Below are 19,002 nucleotides of genomic sequence, written 5' to 3' on the forward strand. Positions count from 1 at the left end.
ATCTCCAAAGACACTAAAATTTTTAGTTTTGAATAACTTTCAGCCTTACTTCCATCAAAACCTGATGTAGCAGCAGCTTATGACAGGCAGCTCTGAGGTAAGCCAGTGAGGAAGGCTGAGTCAGCTACCAACTTCTGAACCAGTGAGGCGTCAAATGTTTGCCCCTCTTCACCAGCCAAGAAGCTACTGCAGGGATAAAAAATATGTATGTTTTACCTGTCTGTAATTACAAATGTATTAATTTCTCTACTCCTCTCCCAGTCATACCCTCTTTAGTATTTCTTAAGATGAGGAGGAATGAACCCTAACCAAAATGTAAAACATGAAACAGCTCAACACTAGGAGCTCCAGTACACTTACTTAATGTACTGTCCATTGCATAAGTTTGGTGCATTGAGGGCATGTATGGTGGACTGGGCCCCCTCTTGTGGATCCCTCATAAATATGTAGCACAAGACACGTGTGTATGCTTCTCTCCACGACCTCCAGGAGTACCTGTATATTGGTGTCCAGACATTGCCTGGGTCAGTCAGTCCCACGTAGATGCCTGTTTATAGAGACATGACTTTACTGTTTACAAGTTTCATCTCATATTCTATATTAATTTCTTTACGAATTTCTGCATAATGTTATTTAGTTATTTCAGCTGCTTTTCTTGTGATGGTGATGACATAAATTATTCACTTGAAACTTTAAATCCACAGGTTACAGCATAGTCCTACATTTTGCCTACTACTGCCAGAGCACTTGTCAACTGCTATCTGTCTGAAGGATGGAATGTGACTGGCTTCTCGGCACTGTGTGCGTGGCAACATGCTCGTGTGAACGGTCTCATTGCTATCAAAGTTCTTCAGTTTGAATGACTTATAGTTTATACAATGAATGATAATTGGAAAACTTCACACAACTACACCTAGTTCCACTGCAACAATGGGTACAGCACCTGAGACAGTGCATAATCCAGAGAGCTCTTGACAAGTGGTGAGACCAGTAATATCTTATATTAATCCATTGAAATGGGATTTTACTATACTTTATGTTCAATTTTGAACAATAGCTTCTTACATGGTCATTACAGTTCCTCAATAAACTAGAAAACCATGAATAGTCAAAAGCTGAAAAAATATAACGTTTTGAATAAAGTATGTGTCACTTCAAATTTTTTTTATTTCTAGAGCATGTATCATAATAATGTTAATATAGGTATCTTATTCCTTGTGACACCACATATACTAATATGAATAATGAATTATATAAAATTACTGATTTTTTATATAAATCAGGTTTGACATTAATCATTACCTGGGAGTGACTGAGTGATATACTGAGCAAAGACATGAAGTGCAAGTTTAGATATGCCATAAATCTTCACATGGTCCAAGAAAGTTGGAAGTGGTCTTGCTTTATGTGGTTCAAAAGACAACAGATCTTGTGGAGTAACAGACTTGTGAGCTTCAGAGGAGACAAATATCATTCGAGCATTTGAAGACTGTTGGATGACACCCAGGAGCAAGCTGGTGAGAAGGAACACACCTGGAAGACATGATTCATTATGTAGAGTAATAATACCTACCAAGCTAACTAGACATGTCAGTATGTAATTAAAAGAAATAATATGAGGCTTATTCTTAGCAAATTCTTTTCACTAAAAAATGATCACCATATACACATACAGGAGGACAGTTGGATGGGAATAACATACAAATTTGATAGATTATGTGGCAACAGATGTAAGGATGAAGACATTTTTTTAAGATTTTAAAGTTTTAAAGGAAATGTTTGACATCTCTGATCATTATACTATCCTACTAAAGGTTACAAACTGGAGCCAAATAGGAGTTTGGTAGAAGAGCTGGGCAGGTTGAGAGAAAAGCATAAGAGTAAAGTTAGTGAAGTACTCTGAGGAGAAAGGGCTATACCATAGAAAGATTTGGGAGTTAGTGATGTGTTTAGGACACCATAAAACTTGAAAAACAATAATATTGAAGGTCCTTTGCTATACTGTTCATACTTACTTGGAAAATAGTTATCTACATAATTGGGGTTTTCATCATAAAACATGATACTGATAGCTTTACTGTGCCCAAGTATGTACAAATTATATTACATGGACATGTCCTTAATATTGCCTTACACTGCATTGGCATGTTGGGAACTTTGTTTCAGACAGCCACGCACAACAGTCAGGCAGTAAACTATTGCCAGTTATGTGATAGTCAGTTAAGGCTACCCCTAAGGGGGAGTCCTTGGTGGAAACAGAGCATAAGAACTATAGATAGATGGAAATGGTGTTGAGTTTGGAGATATGGAATAGAAGAAAATACCAAGTATATTGAGGTGCTTTGAGTATCTGATAAGTGCAGAATGGTGTGTTTGGTATGAAAATGGTGGCTGTGACTACTGGAGAGAGAGAGAGAAGCAGGGAAATGGATGATAATTGTTACTGAAAGGGAAAACATTAAGAGGGAAAACTGGAAATTCTTCAGATATGGCCGACCCAAGGGGCAAAGGTAGAGTTGGGGCATATGGTAAGCTACAGGTGGCCTAAGTGTTCATCTCCATCTATATGATCCTTGAGCCTGTGGTGGGTAAAAACCTACAACCATGGGATACAGGGCAAGTGTGACATTCGGGTTACCAGTATATCTTCCCTGCATTACCCCCAGGTACCCACTTACCTACCAGCCCAGAAGGGGAGACAGACACCTAGGTGAGCTGCTCGCAAACTTACCTATAATGTGAACAAACCCAGGCCCACAGATTTATAGCTAGGCATGTGAGTCGCAACAAAACAGAAGCACATGAGAGGAGATTCCTTTGAAGTACAAAGTGTATAAATTATATAGATAAATAGATACAAAATCTTTATGATATTGTATGCCTCTGGTGACCCTCCAGTTACAATCTTCCTTTTGTGCATTGTGGGAAGTGGCTCATAACAAAGATGAGCAGTCAGTTCACAAGCTCAAATACTCTTTTTACTATTAACAAAATAAAAAGTTGGTAGAGAGAGGAAAAAACATTATAGCAAAGATGTTCACTTAGAGAATCCAACATGTATAGCTTACAGATAAAAAAAGGTGCTGAAGAACAGTAAAGCAAGCTACACAAGTCATAGCTTAACACTACGCACCCAGATAGTTGGTCTGGAATGTGATTTCTATTTGATTTACAGTCAGGCCCGGAGGATGGTGAAAGACAGCTGCGTTGTTCACCAGAGCATCAAGTCTTTTCTCACCTAAGCAGGAGGGTAAAAGAGAGTTTATATGTGGTTGCCATAGCATATCATGAGTTGGTCAATATTCCATTGCAAGTACACTTAAAATAGCAATAAAACTGCAACTGGAAACTGACTAAAGATTCAAGTAAAATACATATTAAATTTCCATGATAGCATAACATTTTAATCTCCTGCAAAAGAGTAAACTTCATCCAGCATGGTAACTGAAAATCATGCAAATGCCACAAAATGAATGGAAGAAATGCTGCAACTCACGCTTCAGGAAAGATTCAACAAAGGTCCGGACTGAATCAAAGTCCTTAAGATCCAGATGAAAGAAGTGGACGGCCTGATTGCCAGTCTTTGTGCGCAGCTTGAGTGCTGTTGCCTCTCCAGCCTGGGGGTTGCGGCATGCCAGGTACAAACGAGCCCCTGCCAAGACAAGCCATGACCTTATCAGTAGTCCCACTGTGGTATTTACTAAATTTATTCAAACTCTACATAGCTTACATCAAGAGTATGTATCATTCATTTCTACTGACTGCTTTTTAAAAAAATTGAGAGATTTTGTTTAAAGGGAAGTATCTAGTTCAGAGCTATGTATTTACTTTAGGAATATATATAGCAAAATTATCAAACTCAAGCTGATAGAAGGGCAAAATATTTATGACACTCCCACCTCTTTCCATCCTCCCCTAGGCTAAGGGTATTTGCTCCTGCGACTCCCACTACATACGGGCACAGGAGTCGCAGGACTTAAGCTTTAGTGGGAGCAGGAGAGGTGGAAATGTGGGCAAGGGGGCACCAACTGTATGTTTCCAGATATTTTCGGAAAAAAAAAAAAAAAAAAAAAAACACCGATGATCATCAAAAATGTCCAATGCCAGTGCAGTACAACATACAGTACAGCACAGTATGCATTACAGCATACAGTACAGCACAGTGTGTGTGTGTGTGTGTGTGTGTGTGTGTGTGTGTGTGTGTGTGTGTGTGTATTTACCTAGTTGTAATTTTACAGGGCCTGGGCTTACGCTCGTGTGGTCCCGTTTCCGTATCTATAATTATCCAACTTTTCCTTGAAGCTCTGCACACTCTTCGCCGATACTATTTCTTCACTTAGTCTGTTCCAAACCTCTATACTTCTTTGTGGGAAGCTATATTTCTTTATGTCTCTTAAGCATCTTCCCTTCCTCAACTTTTTACTATGTCCTCTAGTACTCCTGCTGGAAGGTTCTTCTCTTAGTAGCAATTTCTCGTTATCTACTTCCTCGATTTTACTCAATAGCTTATATATTTGTATTAGGTCTCCTCTTTCTCTTCTTTATTCTAGTGTTGGCAAGTCCATTTCCTTTAGTCTCTCTTCATATGTCAGTCCCTCCAGTTCTGGGACCATTTTTGTTGCCATCCTCTGTATTCTTTCTAGTTTTATTATGTGTTTCTTCATATGTGGAGACCACACTGTTTCCGCATATTCTAGTTTAGGTCTGATCAAAGTAGTTATTAATTTTTTCATCATTTCTTTGTCCATGTAGTGGAATGCTATACCTATATTTATCACCATGTTATATGTATCACCGAAGATCCGATTTATATGACTTTCTGGTTGCATATTATCTTGCATTATTACTCCCAGGTCTCTCTCTTCGTTTACTTTCTTTAATATTTCACCATCTCCCATTTTATATGTCCATTTTGGTCTTTCTACACTTTTTCCCATTTCCATAACATGACATTTCTTCACGTTGAATTTCATCTCCCATTTCTGACTCCATTTCCAAATCTTGTTTAGGTCTTCTTGCAGCTCCTTGCAGTCTTCACTGTTTCTTATATGTCTTTGCAGTTTAGCATCATCCGCAAACAGGCTCATGTAGCTGTTTATTCCCTCTGGCATATCATTAATATAGACTAGGAAGAGTACTTATGCTAAAACCGACCCCTGGGGCACTCCACTTTCCACTGTTCTCCATTCCGATCTAGTGTCCTTGACCACGGTTCTCATCTCTCTTCCTCTTAAGTAGCTTTCCATCCAGCACTTCATTTTCCCTCTCAATCCTCCTTTATTTTCTAGTTTCCACAGCAGTCTTGAATGTGGAACTTTGTCAAATGCCTTCATTAAGTCTAGGTAAATGCAATCCACCCATCCGCCTCTTTCCTGTAATTTGTCCGTCACTCTTGAGTAAAAGCTCAGCAAGTTTGTCACACATGAGCGGCCTTTCCTAAACCCATATTGATTGTTTGTGATTAGATTATGTTCTTCTAGAAATCTCATCCATTGTTCTTTTATTAATTTCTCACATATTTTGCATACTACACTGGTCAGAGACACTGGTCTGTAATTTAGGGGTTCTTCCTTTTTTCCACTTTTGTATATAGGTACCACTTCTGCCCTCTTCCACTCCCTAGGCACTGTGCCCGTTTTAATTGAGCACCTAATGATGTCATATATCGGGCCAACTAACTCATTTCTGCACTCTTTAAGTATAAAACCTGTAACTCCATCCAGTCACACGGCCTTCCCTTCTTCCAATTCCCCCAGTAGTTTTTTTTATCTCCTTTTTATCTATTCTGACCTCTTCCATATATACATCTACGTTGTTTTCTTGTGGTTCATTAAATAATGATTCATTGGTAAACACTTGCTGGAATTTTTTGTTAAATAATTCCGCCATGCCTTTGGGATCCTTGATCTCTACATTCTCTTCAGTCAGTCTTTCAATTGTTTCTCTTGATTTAATTTTTCCATTTATAAATCTTAAAATAGTTTAGGTTGTCCTTTACACTTTTCCACAATATCCTTTTCGTATCGTTTCTCTTCTTCCTTTCTCACTTTCACATACTCATTTATCGCTGCCTTAAAGTCTTCTCTGTTTCTTTGATTTTTGTTTCTTTTTAATCTTGACCACGTTTTGTCTCTCTTTTCTTTTGCCTTTGCACATCTTGCATTAAACCAGTCCTTTTTAGCCCTCTCTCTCTGTCTATATTTTGTTACGAACTTCTTGACACCTGTGTTGTACGCCCTCATGAAAATATCATACTTTCCTTGAACTTCGCTTGTACTCATTAACTCTTTCCAATCCATTTCACCAAAAAACTTCTTGAGGTTTTCCACCCCTGCTTTCCTATAGTTTAATCTATTGCTTCTATAAGTCTCGTCTTGTTCCCTTCCTCCCTCCTCCATTTCCATCTCTATGAGCACGTGATCACTTTTTCCCAGGGGGCAATCATACCTCAATTCATCCTTCACATGAATTTCTCTTGTCAACACCAAATCCAGTCTTGCCGGTTCATCATCTCTTCTATATCTAGTGCTTTCCTTCACCCTTTGTATCATCAAATTTTCCATCATTAAATTCAAGAATCTATTACCCCATGCCACATCACTACCATTGCTCTCAAACCTCTCCCAGTCAACCTCTTTGCAATTGAAATCGCAAACTAGTATTACTCCTTTGTTTGCCTTAAGTAATCTCCTCAAACTCTGTATGGTGTCATCAATCATGTTTTCATAATCTTCTTTACTCCATGATGTAGTTTTTGGTGGTACATATATTACTGCAATCGCCATCCTTTCTCTATTCTTGTTTTCCAAGCTTACACTCACTATCTCTGCTTTTCCTTCTCCATATTCAATTGATTTTACTAATAACTCTTTCTTTATCATTATCACCACTCCTCCTCCGCCTTTGCCCATTCTATCCTTCCTCCGCACATTGTATCTTCCATCTAACTCAATTTCGATGCTTTCTTTTAGTTTAGTTTTAGTTAGGCAAACAATCATGGGATCCCTCTCTTTTAGATAATCTTGCAGCTCTAATTTACTAGAGATCAACCCATCTACATTTGTGTACATTATTCTTATTCCCCTCTCTGTATCTTTCTTATCTAGTTTTCGCTCCCCTTTCTCTTCTCCCTTATGAACCATTTCTTGATTCGATCCCCCAGAATTCTCCAAAAAAATGTTTCTTTTCTTCCACAGATCTTGCATTATTTTTTACTTTTGTCTCTGCCAGTAATTCATACCATTTCCTCCTTTCTTCTTCATTTCTATTTTTCTTTATATATATATATATATATATATATATATATATATATATATATATATATATATATATATATATATATATATATATATATATATATATATATATATATCCTTACATCCTTCCGTTTCTTTTAGTTTAGTTGTTCTATATAATATGTCTTCGGCTGCCTTTTGTGATTTTAGTTTTAACTTAACTGGTCTAGTTTTCCCTTCAATAAATGGACCCATTCTATAAATCTCGTCTACTTCCTCCTCGATACTCTGCCTTTCTGCATCATTTAGGTTCTTGAGCAGGTCTTTGACTGATTTCAGTTCCTCTTTATCCCTTTTTGGTTTATATGTTATATTCTTTTCTTTCATCCCAAAAATAATAACACTTCTTTTTTTGTCCGCTACTTCTCTCACTAATTCTTCATTTTTCTTTAAGGCCTTGACTACCTCTTTCTCCACGTCTTCTTTATCCTCTTTCATTTGCTGTTCTATTACTTCTCTTAGGCTTACATTTGCTTTTTCATTCTCCACTCTCCACGTCTTCACCTCTTCTCTAACTCCTTGTTCTTCTTTGTTTACCAATTCCTTCAGGTTTTCATTTTCCTTTCTTTCCCAAACCTTCCTTCATTGATCTTTCGTACTTTGCTACTTTTTCCTTTAGCTCCTCATTTTCCTTAATCAATTTCTTCTCATTTTCCTCTAGTCGTTTTATCCTATTTCTCAGGTCGCTGTGGAATACTCTATTCTGCTCTTCTTCCTCATCCCTTCTCTTTACCATGCTGATCCATTTATCCAGTTTTCTTTCCATCAGTAGCACTCTCTTGTATAATGTCGTCTCATTTCTCGCAAATCCAGAGAACTCAGCTAAGGTGTGTGTGTGTGTGTGTGTGTGTGTGTGTGTGTGTGTGTGTGTCTCTGTCTGTCTGTCTGTGTCTGTGTCTGTGTGTGTGTGTGTGTGTGTGTGTGCGATTTCATGAAACATTTTTTTTATATTCATAACCAACGAAGAATGGTTTTAGCAGAAAACCATTTAGACATTTTAACATGTGCTATAGGCAGCACATAAAAAAGGGTGTTTATAGGGGGCAGCAGTTATCCATGGATTTTCAACATCTGCGGGTGTCTCCGTTACCTAACCCCAACGCATGTTAAGATAAAACTGTATACATTTTCTGGCATACAAAATCAAAATTTTGAGATATCAAAGATCAAAATATGCCTCAGTCAAACTTTAAAAAATAGGCCCTAATTGTGATTAGAATTTAAGGTTTCATTCCATCACACTAAAAAGGAAACACTTTGGAAAGCAATGATGTAAACAAAAAATATAAATTTCATATGAGTGCATAACATGCATCCTATTCTAATAACCTCTTTATCAAGAGAAAATAGGAATTACATAGTTACCAAAAAACATCCCTCTCAAGTAGACACCCCCTTAAATCTAACAATTTTGTTCACTTATCTTGAATCATCATTATTACCATGAGAGCTAGAGTGTTACTCAAGAGAGCACAAAAGACAATATACAGCTCTCAAGATTGCAAACTTTCAAAATGACAAAAACCCACATCATATTTATGCCAAAATCAAATGGAAAAAAATTGGTAGAAAAAACTCAGTTTACCTTTATAAGCCAAGTCCTGTGCAATGGCAAAGCCGACGCCACTATTTGCTCCTGTCACGATCACTACCTTCTCCTTCACCCGGTTCTGGCAGCTGCACCGCACTGGCTGGTACAGTCTGAGAGGCAAATAAATGACTCTATTAATAGATAAATGATCAAAATATAGTTTTCTACTGAATTTCAGACTTCAATAATTCATTTACATGAATAAATGTAAATAAGACAAACTGAAAAATCATTCCAATTAAAAGGATAATTGCTCAGCATTGCTCAGCTAATGAGAAGTATGTCTTGCATGCATCAATCTCTTTTTATTATTCACATGTTAATGTCATGCTATCACTTCCTTACTGGTCCTCCAACCATCCTTAATCATGGTAATACCACACACTAAAACAATACCACACTCTCTCTACTTGCACTTAAGACAGGAAGCATAATGCCTTATTGAAAAACAGCAGGACTGCCACCCTCCCTCACCCCTCCACCCAACCCACTAGACACCACAACACCCTAATAGTACCCATTCAAGCACGCACAGACAGATACAAACTCAGCGCCGTCCCAGCCATCGTGAAGGTGATTAACGCCTACATGACCACCCTACACCTACACCTACACACACACACACACACAATCAAAATTCACACCACCCCTAGGGGCTTAGGCCCACCCATCACCTCAACACACTACACCCCACACACACACACCCTTCCACACCCCATCACTAATCATTTTACTGTATTCCAGCATATTGTATTTTGTAGATTTTCAGCTTAAAGGCTGCCAAGCAATGAATAAACCACTTATTATTATTATTATTATTATCATTATTAGTTGTTACGATCATGATGGTACCCTCTCCAAATATGGATGACCAGCTCCTTCCAGTCAGGAGGAATGGATAATCATATGGCAGTCAAGACCTCATTCAAGTCACAAATCAAGGTCACACCTCCAGCTTTGAGTGGCTCTGAACTCATGTTACAAAGATCAACTGCCATTTCACCCCTCATCCTTGCCACAGCCTCTCTGGCATTGTACGTCATGAGGGCAGTTTTGTCAATGAGGGAGTCAGCATCCACTATTTGTAACCCAGTGGTTGAGAGCTGCCTACACAGAAGCTCTATCATGTAAAGCTGCTCAAAGTACTCAGCTCAACAAGTTCTCTACCTATCAATGCCTGACACAAGGCAACTATCTGCTATTCAGATAAGGTTTACCTGAGAGGTAGGCTCTGAGCAGAGCTTGGTAAGCAGCTTGGAAGTAATTTGCACTGAAATGACCCTCAGTGTGCTCAGCCAACTCCTGACATCTCTCCTTGTATCTCCTCAAATAGATCTAGTCCTACATGACAAGCCTATACTGATCTTAATTCTCGTAAGCTTGGCAGAGCAACTCTTCTTGATACTCTCCACAATCTCCCTTAAAACAAAACCACTTCTTTGTAGTTTAGTTTGAAGGTGTCCCACAGTTTTACAGGGTCTTCAATCAGTTCAATGTGCTAAACAAAGTGAACCAATTTCAGACTGTCACTGCAACTTGAGATTCTTCTTGACCTAATATTAAGCTTGAGTGTTGCAACAATGTATATATGATCAGTTGCAAAGAAATCTGCACTCTAGAAAAAAATACATAATCTCATGGATCCTCCAAGGGCTTACAAAAATGTGGTCAGTCATGTTAGCCATCCCTTCTGCATTGCTTTAACATGTTCAGTGATGCAGTTCCGATTGATAACACAAAGAACCTGCGATTCTCAAGCTCTTGGATTTTGTGATATTCAGGAGAGACCTGTTGGTGTTCCCAGTAGCAGAACCATGAGGACCAACACTTAACATTGCAGATTCAAAATCACCCCCAAAAATAAGTGCATCCAGAGTGGATAATGAAGTGGCTGCTAAGGGCAGAGTGGCTAGAAGGCAATGGGAAAATTGCCTGTAACAGCAATTGAGTGGATTGGTGTGGGTTAGGTCTATTCTAACTGATGACTTGCAAATAACTTGATAAAAGGATTGACAAGCAATAAATAATGCAGTTTAATTTCAGAATTCAGGGGAAGAATCTGAAAATACTTCCTGTTTCACAGCACTCAGCCTTAGAGATCAACAGCAACTCTCTCAAGAGCTTGGTACTATAAGATTAAAAAGATACCACAGTCTCTTAATGCAATGTATCAGAAGCTTTTATTTAGATCAAAAGACTACAGCCATCTCCTTCTGAAGCTTCAGCAACATTTTACATGAAAGTCATGATGAGATTTATGTGGAAAGATATATGGTAATTAAGACTGAAAATTTCAAATCATTGCAGAAAACTTCTTCAACACATAATGCTATTGATAAATGTACACTCGTAGCAAAATCTAATGGCCATTATTACCTATGAATGCTAAAAGCATAGTTCCATTTTGGAATTTAAGTAAAAGTAAAGTTAGAGGCATATGCCATAGCTGTGCGTGGCTTCATTGTTCATCTCCATTGTATTGGCCCTTGAGTCTGTGGTGGGTAAGAACCCATTACCCTGGGACACACGTGACATACGAGATACCACAGTTTACCTTCCCAAGATTTAACCACGTATATACCCATTTATAGACCAGCATGCAAGGGAGGATGAACAGCTGGGTGAACTGCAGGCTAGCTGCATGGGTCAGAATTCAAACCCGGGCTCGCGGATTTGTAACTAGGCATGCTAGCCACCTCACCACAAAGGAGGCACAAACTGTTCTTATTTTAAAGGATAGTGTGAAGCTCTACACTTGCTCACTTTAATAGATTGCTTATTAAACTAAGCTGTTCTAAATCAAAGAGAAAAAATTGAAACTAATTTAAAAGGCCTATTCAAACATGTGGGCAATTCTCAGGATACAAAATATTACTGCAGAGTTAATCATGAGCTGAACATATATGCATGATGTACTCCATGTAAATCACTTATAAATAATCTTGAAATACATGTATATTGAGTCAAGGAAAGTCATTGCTTCCAACTTGGGTTGCTGCTGGAACTCCCACTGAAAAATCAGTGCTGGACAGGGCACACCATTAACTGAGACCTTAGTTTGTCAACAGTCTATTGCAGGTTTGTACAATATGTACAATCCATTAATAAAATAGTTTGACAGTTTTCATTTCTACTAAAATCATTAACATGAATACTATATACATATAGCCTAAACAAAATCTTTGATCAAAATAAGTAAAATAACATTGTAGAATTTATAACAAAACTGTATACTGTGAATGGAACTTTGAAATAAATTAAATTTCACAACAAATCTTAAGACTTACATACAATAATGGACACTCACTTTAAACATCGCTTGAGAAGTAAAATGATGGCATCCGCCAGGAGGCGCGATGTGGATGCAATATAAGCCAGAGAAACTGTAATCATTCTGCATGTAGACTATCCCATGAAAAAAAAAATGTATTCAAGAACATGTGCAAACATAGCTTTCTAACACTCAAATAAAACACGTGGACTCTGTAAACATATCGTTGAACGAAATGTAGATGGGAAAACTGGGTATGTGTTTATCTATGATGCAAACAAAAAATAATACTTGATCAGCCTAATCACTACCTAACTTTGCTATTTACTACAGCAGAATACTCAATACTCATCTATTGTAAGGCTTGAGGCAAAAATTAAATAATATGGAACTGATTGTGACTTAGCTGACTACAGTAAACCCACTATAATCCAGATCTCTATATTTCAGATATCGGATAAATCAGACTCTTTCAGGGCTCTGGCCACACATCCGTATATCGGACTAAAATCCGAGATATACATAGTGCCTGCCCGGGCAGTGTCAGGATTAATGTTGCAAATCAGCCAAAGATCTTGTTTATAGCTAGAAATTTAGTGCAAGTCTGGACAACATCATCTCAAAACAGAGGCTGCCTGTCTCTTATGTCCCTCCTGATCTCTCATCGGTGTAGGGCAAGAGGAATGCCTCCACTCCTTAGTTGATTTTAATTTTTGATCGTGTAGACGCACACAGGGAACTGTTTAATTAATTTTCAAATTCATCGACAGTTTACATTTGCATGCACTTGATGCAACTCCTAACTTATTCACCTGAAACTAGCTTTCCTGACACACACAGCAGGCCTCATAGTACTTTTCTTTTTACAACCACCTCCCTCACTGCTGCCACCTTTCCCTTGCCACCCTGTTGCACAAGACAGTACTCCAGAGCTGTATAAATTCATATTTATATGGCCCTGCTCAACTCCAGTTCCAATGTGGTCTCAATCATTTATGCAAGAATTAATCAGAATCACTGATCAACTTTGAACAGCCTTGCTTGGGTACGCCCCAACTTTCTAACTCAGATATTTCGGATTTTCGGCTATTTAACATTAGGTCTTCCCTCGTGGAGTGCAACTCATAGGGCAGCAGTTCCCGACGTCCTTGCACCTGTGACCCTTTTGACCAAATCATGAAACCCATGCGACCCCCTGATATTAGCAGTTTTACATATTTTTATACACTAATTTTCTCCCATACTCAGCCCTAACATGCCCCAAGAGACACCCTGATGTCCCCTCTCCTCTCAACACTGGCCAGGAGGAACACACCACCAAGATTAAAAACTTAGAAAACAATCTCAAAACGACAGGCTATAAAAATAAAAAAAACATCCATCCCAGCCATTTCTAGCGATGCTTTGTGACCCCCAAGCTAATCCTTTGCAGTCCCCAGGGGGTCGCAATCCATCAGTAGGGAACCCGTTATAGAGGGTTTACTGTACCAGTATTTGTTTTCCTGACATAGAGGCCTTACATAATTGACTATGACACAAAATCACAACTGTTCTGCATAACAAATAAATAAATAAATAAATCTTTACTTCTGTTTAGCTTCTCATTGGGGATTATATGACAATGTAAAAATTCTTCAGTATAATACAACTTTCTTATGCCTATCTACATGCTACACATTGTATTTTTAGGTGTAGCAAGACAAGTCCATAACAATGAACTGGAACACACTGCAAACTGTCAATTTGGTTAAGTAAACCATTCAGTAGATGACATAATCAACCAGTGACTATGGCTCATAAATAATAAATATATACTGCAAGCAAGTCGAGTCCTTCAACAAAAACTGTAGAAAGAAAGTGCAGCGGTGGACCACCACGACTGTGAGGCGGCGGAGCCTCTAAACAACATCAAGTAAACCAAGTAATGATAGAGATTCGAGGTGACTTAACTGGACATGTGAAAGTTAAAGTGAAAGTGACCTTATTAAGAGGCGCGTGAGTTATTAATTAGCCTTATCACGACACACCGCCCGCGGGCATGAGAAGCAACTGATGGGCGTGGCAAGGGTGAGAATGACCAAACACACTATATAGCTGCCGGGGCTATGACCACCACCACCACAGTCTTGGCTAGGCTCCTGCACCCCACACACCTCCAGACACACTGAGCGGCACACAGCTGACTCCTCTGGGCGCTGTGGGCGTGGCGGCGGGGCAAGAGGGACACAAGCGGCACAGTGGTCCACACAGGGCCGGACAGCCAGACACGTGCACGCCCCGACGGTCACGACGCGACTAGTAAACAAACAGACGACACACGGGGTGGGGTGGGGGGGTGGGGGGCCTTGATAATCTTCACGAGAGGGTAGCCACTTCTTGCGAAGTTAATACTTGCCATTTGGTTTCTTTTTTTGTCCCCAAATGCAGTGAAGTAAAAAATGACTTCCGGAAAACAGATGGGGGGGAGGAGGCGAAGCCTCTCCCGTTAGGAAGGTTGAGGGGGTCGAAGGGGGCAAGGCCTACCCGTTAGGTAGGTTACGTACGTAAGGTTAAGTTAGATTAGGAAAATTCATTCGGCATGCGGTGTGGGGCGGCAGAAATACGCCGCGCGGGAAGGAACAGAGGGCGGGGACAGGGGTGGTACACTACTTTATAGAAGTGAGTATATGGCGGGCTTTTTTTTCTTTTTTTTCACATTTGTTACCTTTTTTTATGCCCTTGAACTGACTCCTCTGCTGTCAAAAAAAAAAAAGGGGGGGGGGGTCTACTCATGGCCCAGCCAAAATCTGTAGGCGCAGCCGTGACTTCAGCCAGATCTCGGAGGGTCCGAGGCGAGCCGCCACTCGCTACCCATGACCTGCAGACAACTTGAAAAGAAATGCAGGAAAATTTTGTTAGATACAGGTCAGAGGAGTGTTGCCACAATGTACAAATTCATATTTTCTTCGATCGCTTTACGACTTTTTGCAATCATTGCCTTCATTTAGCAACGAAGTGCCTACAGTAAGCACCATGCACTTTATGATTTCTTAAAATCGTGACAAAGTTTTCAGGCGTTTTAATAATTAACTGAGCGGTAATTATTATTTATTATTCTCTCTCTCTCTCTCTCTCTCTCTCTCTCTCTCTCTCTCTCTCTCTCTCTCTCTCTCTCTCTCGTCCATATTGCATTTTTAAAGAATGTCTAAGACTAAAAAAAATGTCTGTGTGTGTGTGTGTGTGTGTGTGAGAGAGAGAGAGAGAGAGAGAGAGAGAGAGAGAGAGAGAGAAAGTTCTTTGGGTTGCGTATTTCCTTACGTTTCTTACGAGAGGTGAAACGCTATACTATAATATTCTCTCTCTCTCTCTCTCTCTCGGCGGCGTTAAACTCAAAAGCGTTCAATGCGTTAAGGACTTGGGGGTCAAAATTGCGTCAAACCTCAAATTTTCACAGCAATGCATCGATGCAGCAAATAAAGCGAACAGAATGTTGAGCTTCATTAAAAGAAACTTTTTATTCAAGAATAAATATGTAATACTTCCACTATACAATAGTTTAGTCAGACCCCACTTGGAATATGCGGTACAGTTTTGGTCTCCCCACCATGCAAAGGACATTGCTAAATTAGAAGGTGTTCTGTGTCGGGCAACAAAAATTATCCCTTCCTTGCGCAACAAATCTTACGAAGAAAGACTTTCCACTCTTAACATGTTCTCTCTTGAGAAACGTCGCCTCTGAGGAAAACTGATCGAATGTTTTAAAATACTTAACGGTTTCACGAATGTAGACAGATCAACATTGTTTATGATCGATGACACTTTGCGTACGAGGAACAATGGCATAAAACTCAAATGTAGACAAGTAAATTCAGACTGCACCAAATGTTTCTTCACTAACGTTGTAGTGCGAGAATGGAATAAGCTCCCACCGTCAGTGGTCCAGTGTAACACGATTGAGTCCTTCAGAAACAAGCTCGACCGTCACGTCTTTCAACTTAATATCAACTAGAGTTGAAATGCAACGTTTTGGAGCCTTCTGATTAATGTAAAATCACTTAAGTTTAAGGACAGACCACCTAGTCTGGACCATGGGGTCTGTGTAGTCTGATTTTCTATGTAATTCTATGTAATTCTCTCTCTCTCTCTCTCTCTCTCTCTCTCTCTCTCTCTCTCTCTCTCTCTCTCTCTCTCTCTCTCTCTCTCTCTCTCTCTCTCTCTCTCTCTTTTGCGTTCGTAAAAAAATAGTTTCACACACCAAAGAAAAATAGGGAAAACGTTTTTCTTTTTAGGCGAACTTTTATATTATGTACCACATAGGGAGATCTCGCTGACGTCACGCTAGCTCCGCCCCATTCACAGAAATCGACGCGTGACTGGACCCCTATGGAAGACGGGCCAGTGATAACGAATGGGTGGGAGTGAGCAAGGCCTTCTAAAAAGGAGTGAGGCGGCAGCAGGTGCACAACATGCATTGAAAAGTTGATCATGTAGTGACTTCCGAAAAAAAAAACTATTTCCATATTAAAAAGCATCATATTTTGTCCAGAAATAAGCAGTGTCTCGAAATAAGTAGGCTACCCTCTCGTCAATAATCTCCCCGTTGACGTTGGACATAGGTACCATGCCTCCGCGCCTGTCAAGCTAAAGTGATTCTAAACTATATCATGAAGACACTGGCCTTTAATTAACTGATCATATCTATATGTAGAAAGGAAAACAAACTGATTAATGAGATACAACGTAACCTCACATCTTGAACAGCCTGTCGCAAATTACTACCGATATCCTATCTGCTCATAGCAGATATCGTTATCATGAAAGCTATCACATATGAATGTCACCTTCAGGGTAAACACCTTGAATGAAACAAGAAGTTGGTGTGGCTCGTATTATGCCTTCAGGCCAACGTACGCTCATATTTCAGACAACATCGCATTTATAGAATCAGGGTTAGCATGTTCATTAGCTATTGTTACGCTGGTACTGCCGCGAGGAGAGTAAGTTTTAAGATATTCAAATTCCTCCTCTGTGAGTGCATCGATGTCCCATAGAAGAAGCCCAGTGGGCCTCAAGCGACAGTAGGGAGAGTATGGGCAGCCCACCAGGAACAAGGTGGCATTGCTGGCAAAACGAGCGACAGTGACGCCGCGATGGTGGCCCTGCTCTGATAGCCACCATAGACCTAAACACCTCACTGCGTTGCTGTATTGATAAGGTTCTGGCATGCCATCACAACACTCAGCCTTCGTCAATCTATAATAAAATACGTACGAAGGCGAAAAGGGTGGGGTAGGAAGGAAGGAGTCGAGGCAGGGACTGCCTTGCAGAGTCGTGGCCCTGCTAATATTGCGGGCAAGGTCCTCCTGCCACTTGTCCAGCCTGAGTCGATGCACATTTTGTAACGCCACCGGAGCTTGGTGGACCAGTGGCATCAGCACAGGGCCCTTCTCCTTCAGGTACGAGTCAGTGTTCACCCCCATACCAAAGTGCCGCGTACGGCTTACTTCAGGGAAAATGCACTCACGATCCTTCTGTACGTTAATATACAACCAGAAGTCGTACAAAAGTGTAATTTGGCCGGTCGTCTTCCAAAGCGATAACGCTTCCCTAACAAAGTCCAGAGTGACCCCGTAGCCCCACTCCACCTGGAGTGATCCACGGAAGGCCCGCGTGTTGTCGTGCGCCAGGCCTAGGAAGCCTTCCGCCGCGTGCCCGGTGACACAACTCAAGGAGGGGTCAGTCTGAAGGAGAGGTAACGTCTGACTCATGAAGGAAAAAAAGTCAGGGGAAACTTCTACATCTTCGTCGAGAATGATGACATATGGGGCGTCGGGGAATCTTTGGACAACAAGTTGAAATACATCTCTGTAGAAACGGAAAAGTTGCTCGTTGGTGGCGCCGCCCGCCGGTAGCATAACATGGGCAACTTGAAGCAAAAGCAGCAGTTGTACTGTAGACTGCGATTCGTCCCCCAGCACGACCAAAACGTTCTGAGGCTCCACGCCGGGGGCTGTCAGGATGGTGGTGAGGGTGTGGTAGAGGTAAGGCTGCCTAGTGCCCGCCGTCACCACCACCGGCACACGGGCCAGGACGGACTGCTGGGCCACCCTGGCCGTGGGAGGCGGGGGCAAGGGGTCAGGGCTATGCTCATCACACAGGCCTCCCATCACTCCATGGCGGGAACAATACCGCCAACGCACGTCTTCCAGGGCAGCATTCCTGCCGGGGTACATACGAGCGTGAGTGGCAGGTAAGAGTGTGTCTATCAGTGGGAGCAGAAGGTGAACTTGGTGGGTGCCACGGGAAGTGGTCAGGGCAGTCTCGGTGAGGGTGCGCCCGCCCTTGACGAACACCCACACCCAACATGATTGAGGGGGCAGGTGTGGGGCGAGGAGGGAGCCGAGTCGGGTAAGGAGGAGGGTGGCATGACGTAGACCAACAAGACCGTCCACTGACACGGCCAAAATGACCACGCGACCCAGAGCCACTCGCCGAAGGTGCCACTCCAGGTCTGCCCAGTGTGCCCAGTACTGCCACAGCGGGAACACCTGCACACAGACACAATCCTCCTAACATTATCCTTCGAGGCAAGTACATGTTTCTTGTTATTGTCTGTATTCAGTGATAATATTATACTGTGCGATCAAAAAGCCATAACTAAGAATACCGAATACTATTGATGTTACCATTAAGTATATTACTACTACTACTACTACAACTACTACTATTACTACCACCACCACTACTACTACTACTACTACTACTACTACTACTACTACTACTACTACTGCTACTGCTACTACTACTACTACTACTACTACTACTACTACTACTACTACTACTACTATTCCTTCATTATCTCCATT

General features: G+C 40.7%; 2 protein-coding genes across 2 annotated transcripts; both read right to left on the minus strand.

The window, feature by feature from the left end:
• Positions 1-37: 37 nt before the first annotated feature.
• On the minus strand, positions 38-14,447 carry LOC126985474 (retinol dehydrogenase 11-like). The gene is made up of 8 exons (XM_050840464.1): positions 14,245-14,447; positions 12,194-12,291; positions 8,881-8,996; positions 3,497-3,652; positions 3,134-3,238; positions 1,303-1,533; positions 361-547; positions 38-186 (listed from the first exon to the last, which is right to left on the minus strand). The coding sequence occupies exons 2-8, from the start codon at positions 12,277-12,279 to the stop codon at positions 78-80; spliced, it is 990 nt and encodes a 329-aa protein (XP_050696421.1). The 5' UTR covers positions 12,280-12,291; positions 14,245-14,447; the 3' UTR covers positions 38-77.
• Positions 14,448-16,510: 2,063 nt separating this feature from the next.
• LOC126995980 (protein O-linked-mannose beta-1,2-N-acetylglucosaminyltransferase 1-like) lies at positions 16,511-18,825 on the minus strand. Its single transcript, XM_050856337.1, has 2 exons — positions 18,811-18,825; positions 16,511-18,684 (listed from the first exon to the last, which is right to left on the minus strand). Exons 1-2 carry the CDS (start codon positions 18,823-18,825, stop codon positions 17,050-17,052), a joined length of 1,650 nt encoding a protein of 549 aa, XP_050712294.1. The 3' UTR covers positions 16,511-17,049.
• Positions 18,826-19,002: the final 177 nt, after the last annotated feature.

Source organism: Eriocheir sinensis, chromosome 1 (assembly GCF_024679095.1).
Source record: "Eriocheir sinensis breed Jianghai 21 chromosome 1, ASM2467909v1, whole genome shotgun sequence".
Lineage (NCBI taxonomy): Eukaryota > Metazoa > Arthropoda > Malacostraca > Decapoda > Varunidae > Eriocheir > Eriocheir sinensis.

Bases quoted from the DNA above. Each gene is read 5' to 3' on its own strand.
- LOC126985474 (XM_050840464.1), bottom strand. From the start codon at position 12,279: ATGATTACAGTTTCTCTGGCTTATATTGCATCCACATCGCGCCTCCTG. The intron at 8,997-12,193 runs GTGAGTGTCCAT...TTTGCCTCTCAG, and splicing joins CTTCTCAAGCGATGTTTAAA to ACTGTACCAGCCAGTGCGGT. The intron at 1,534-3,133 runs GTGCGTAGTGTT...CATGTCTTCCAG, and splicing joins ATTCCAGACCAACTATCTGG to GTGTGTTCCTTCTCACCAGC.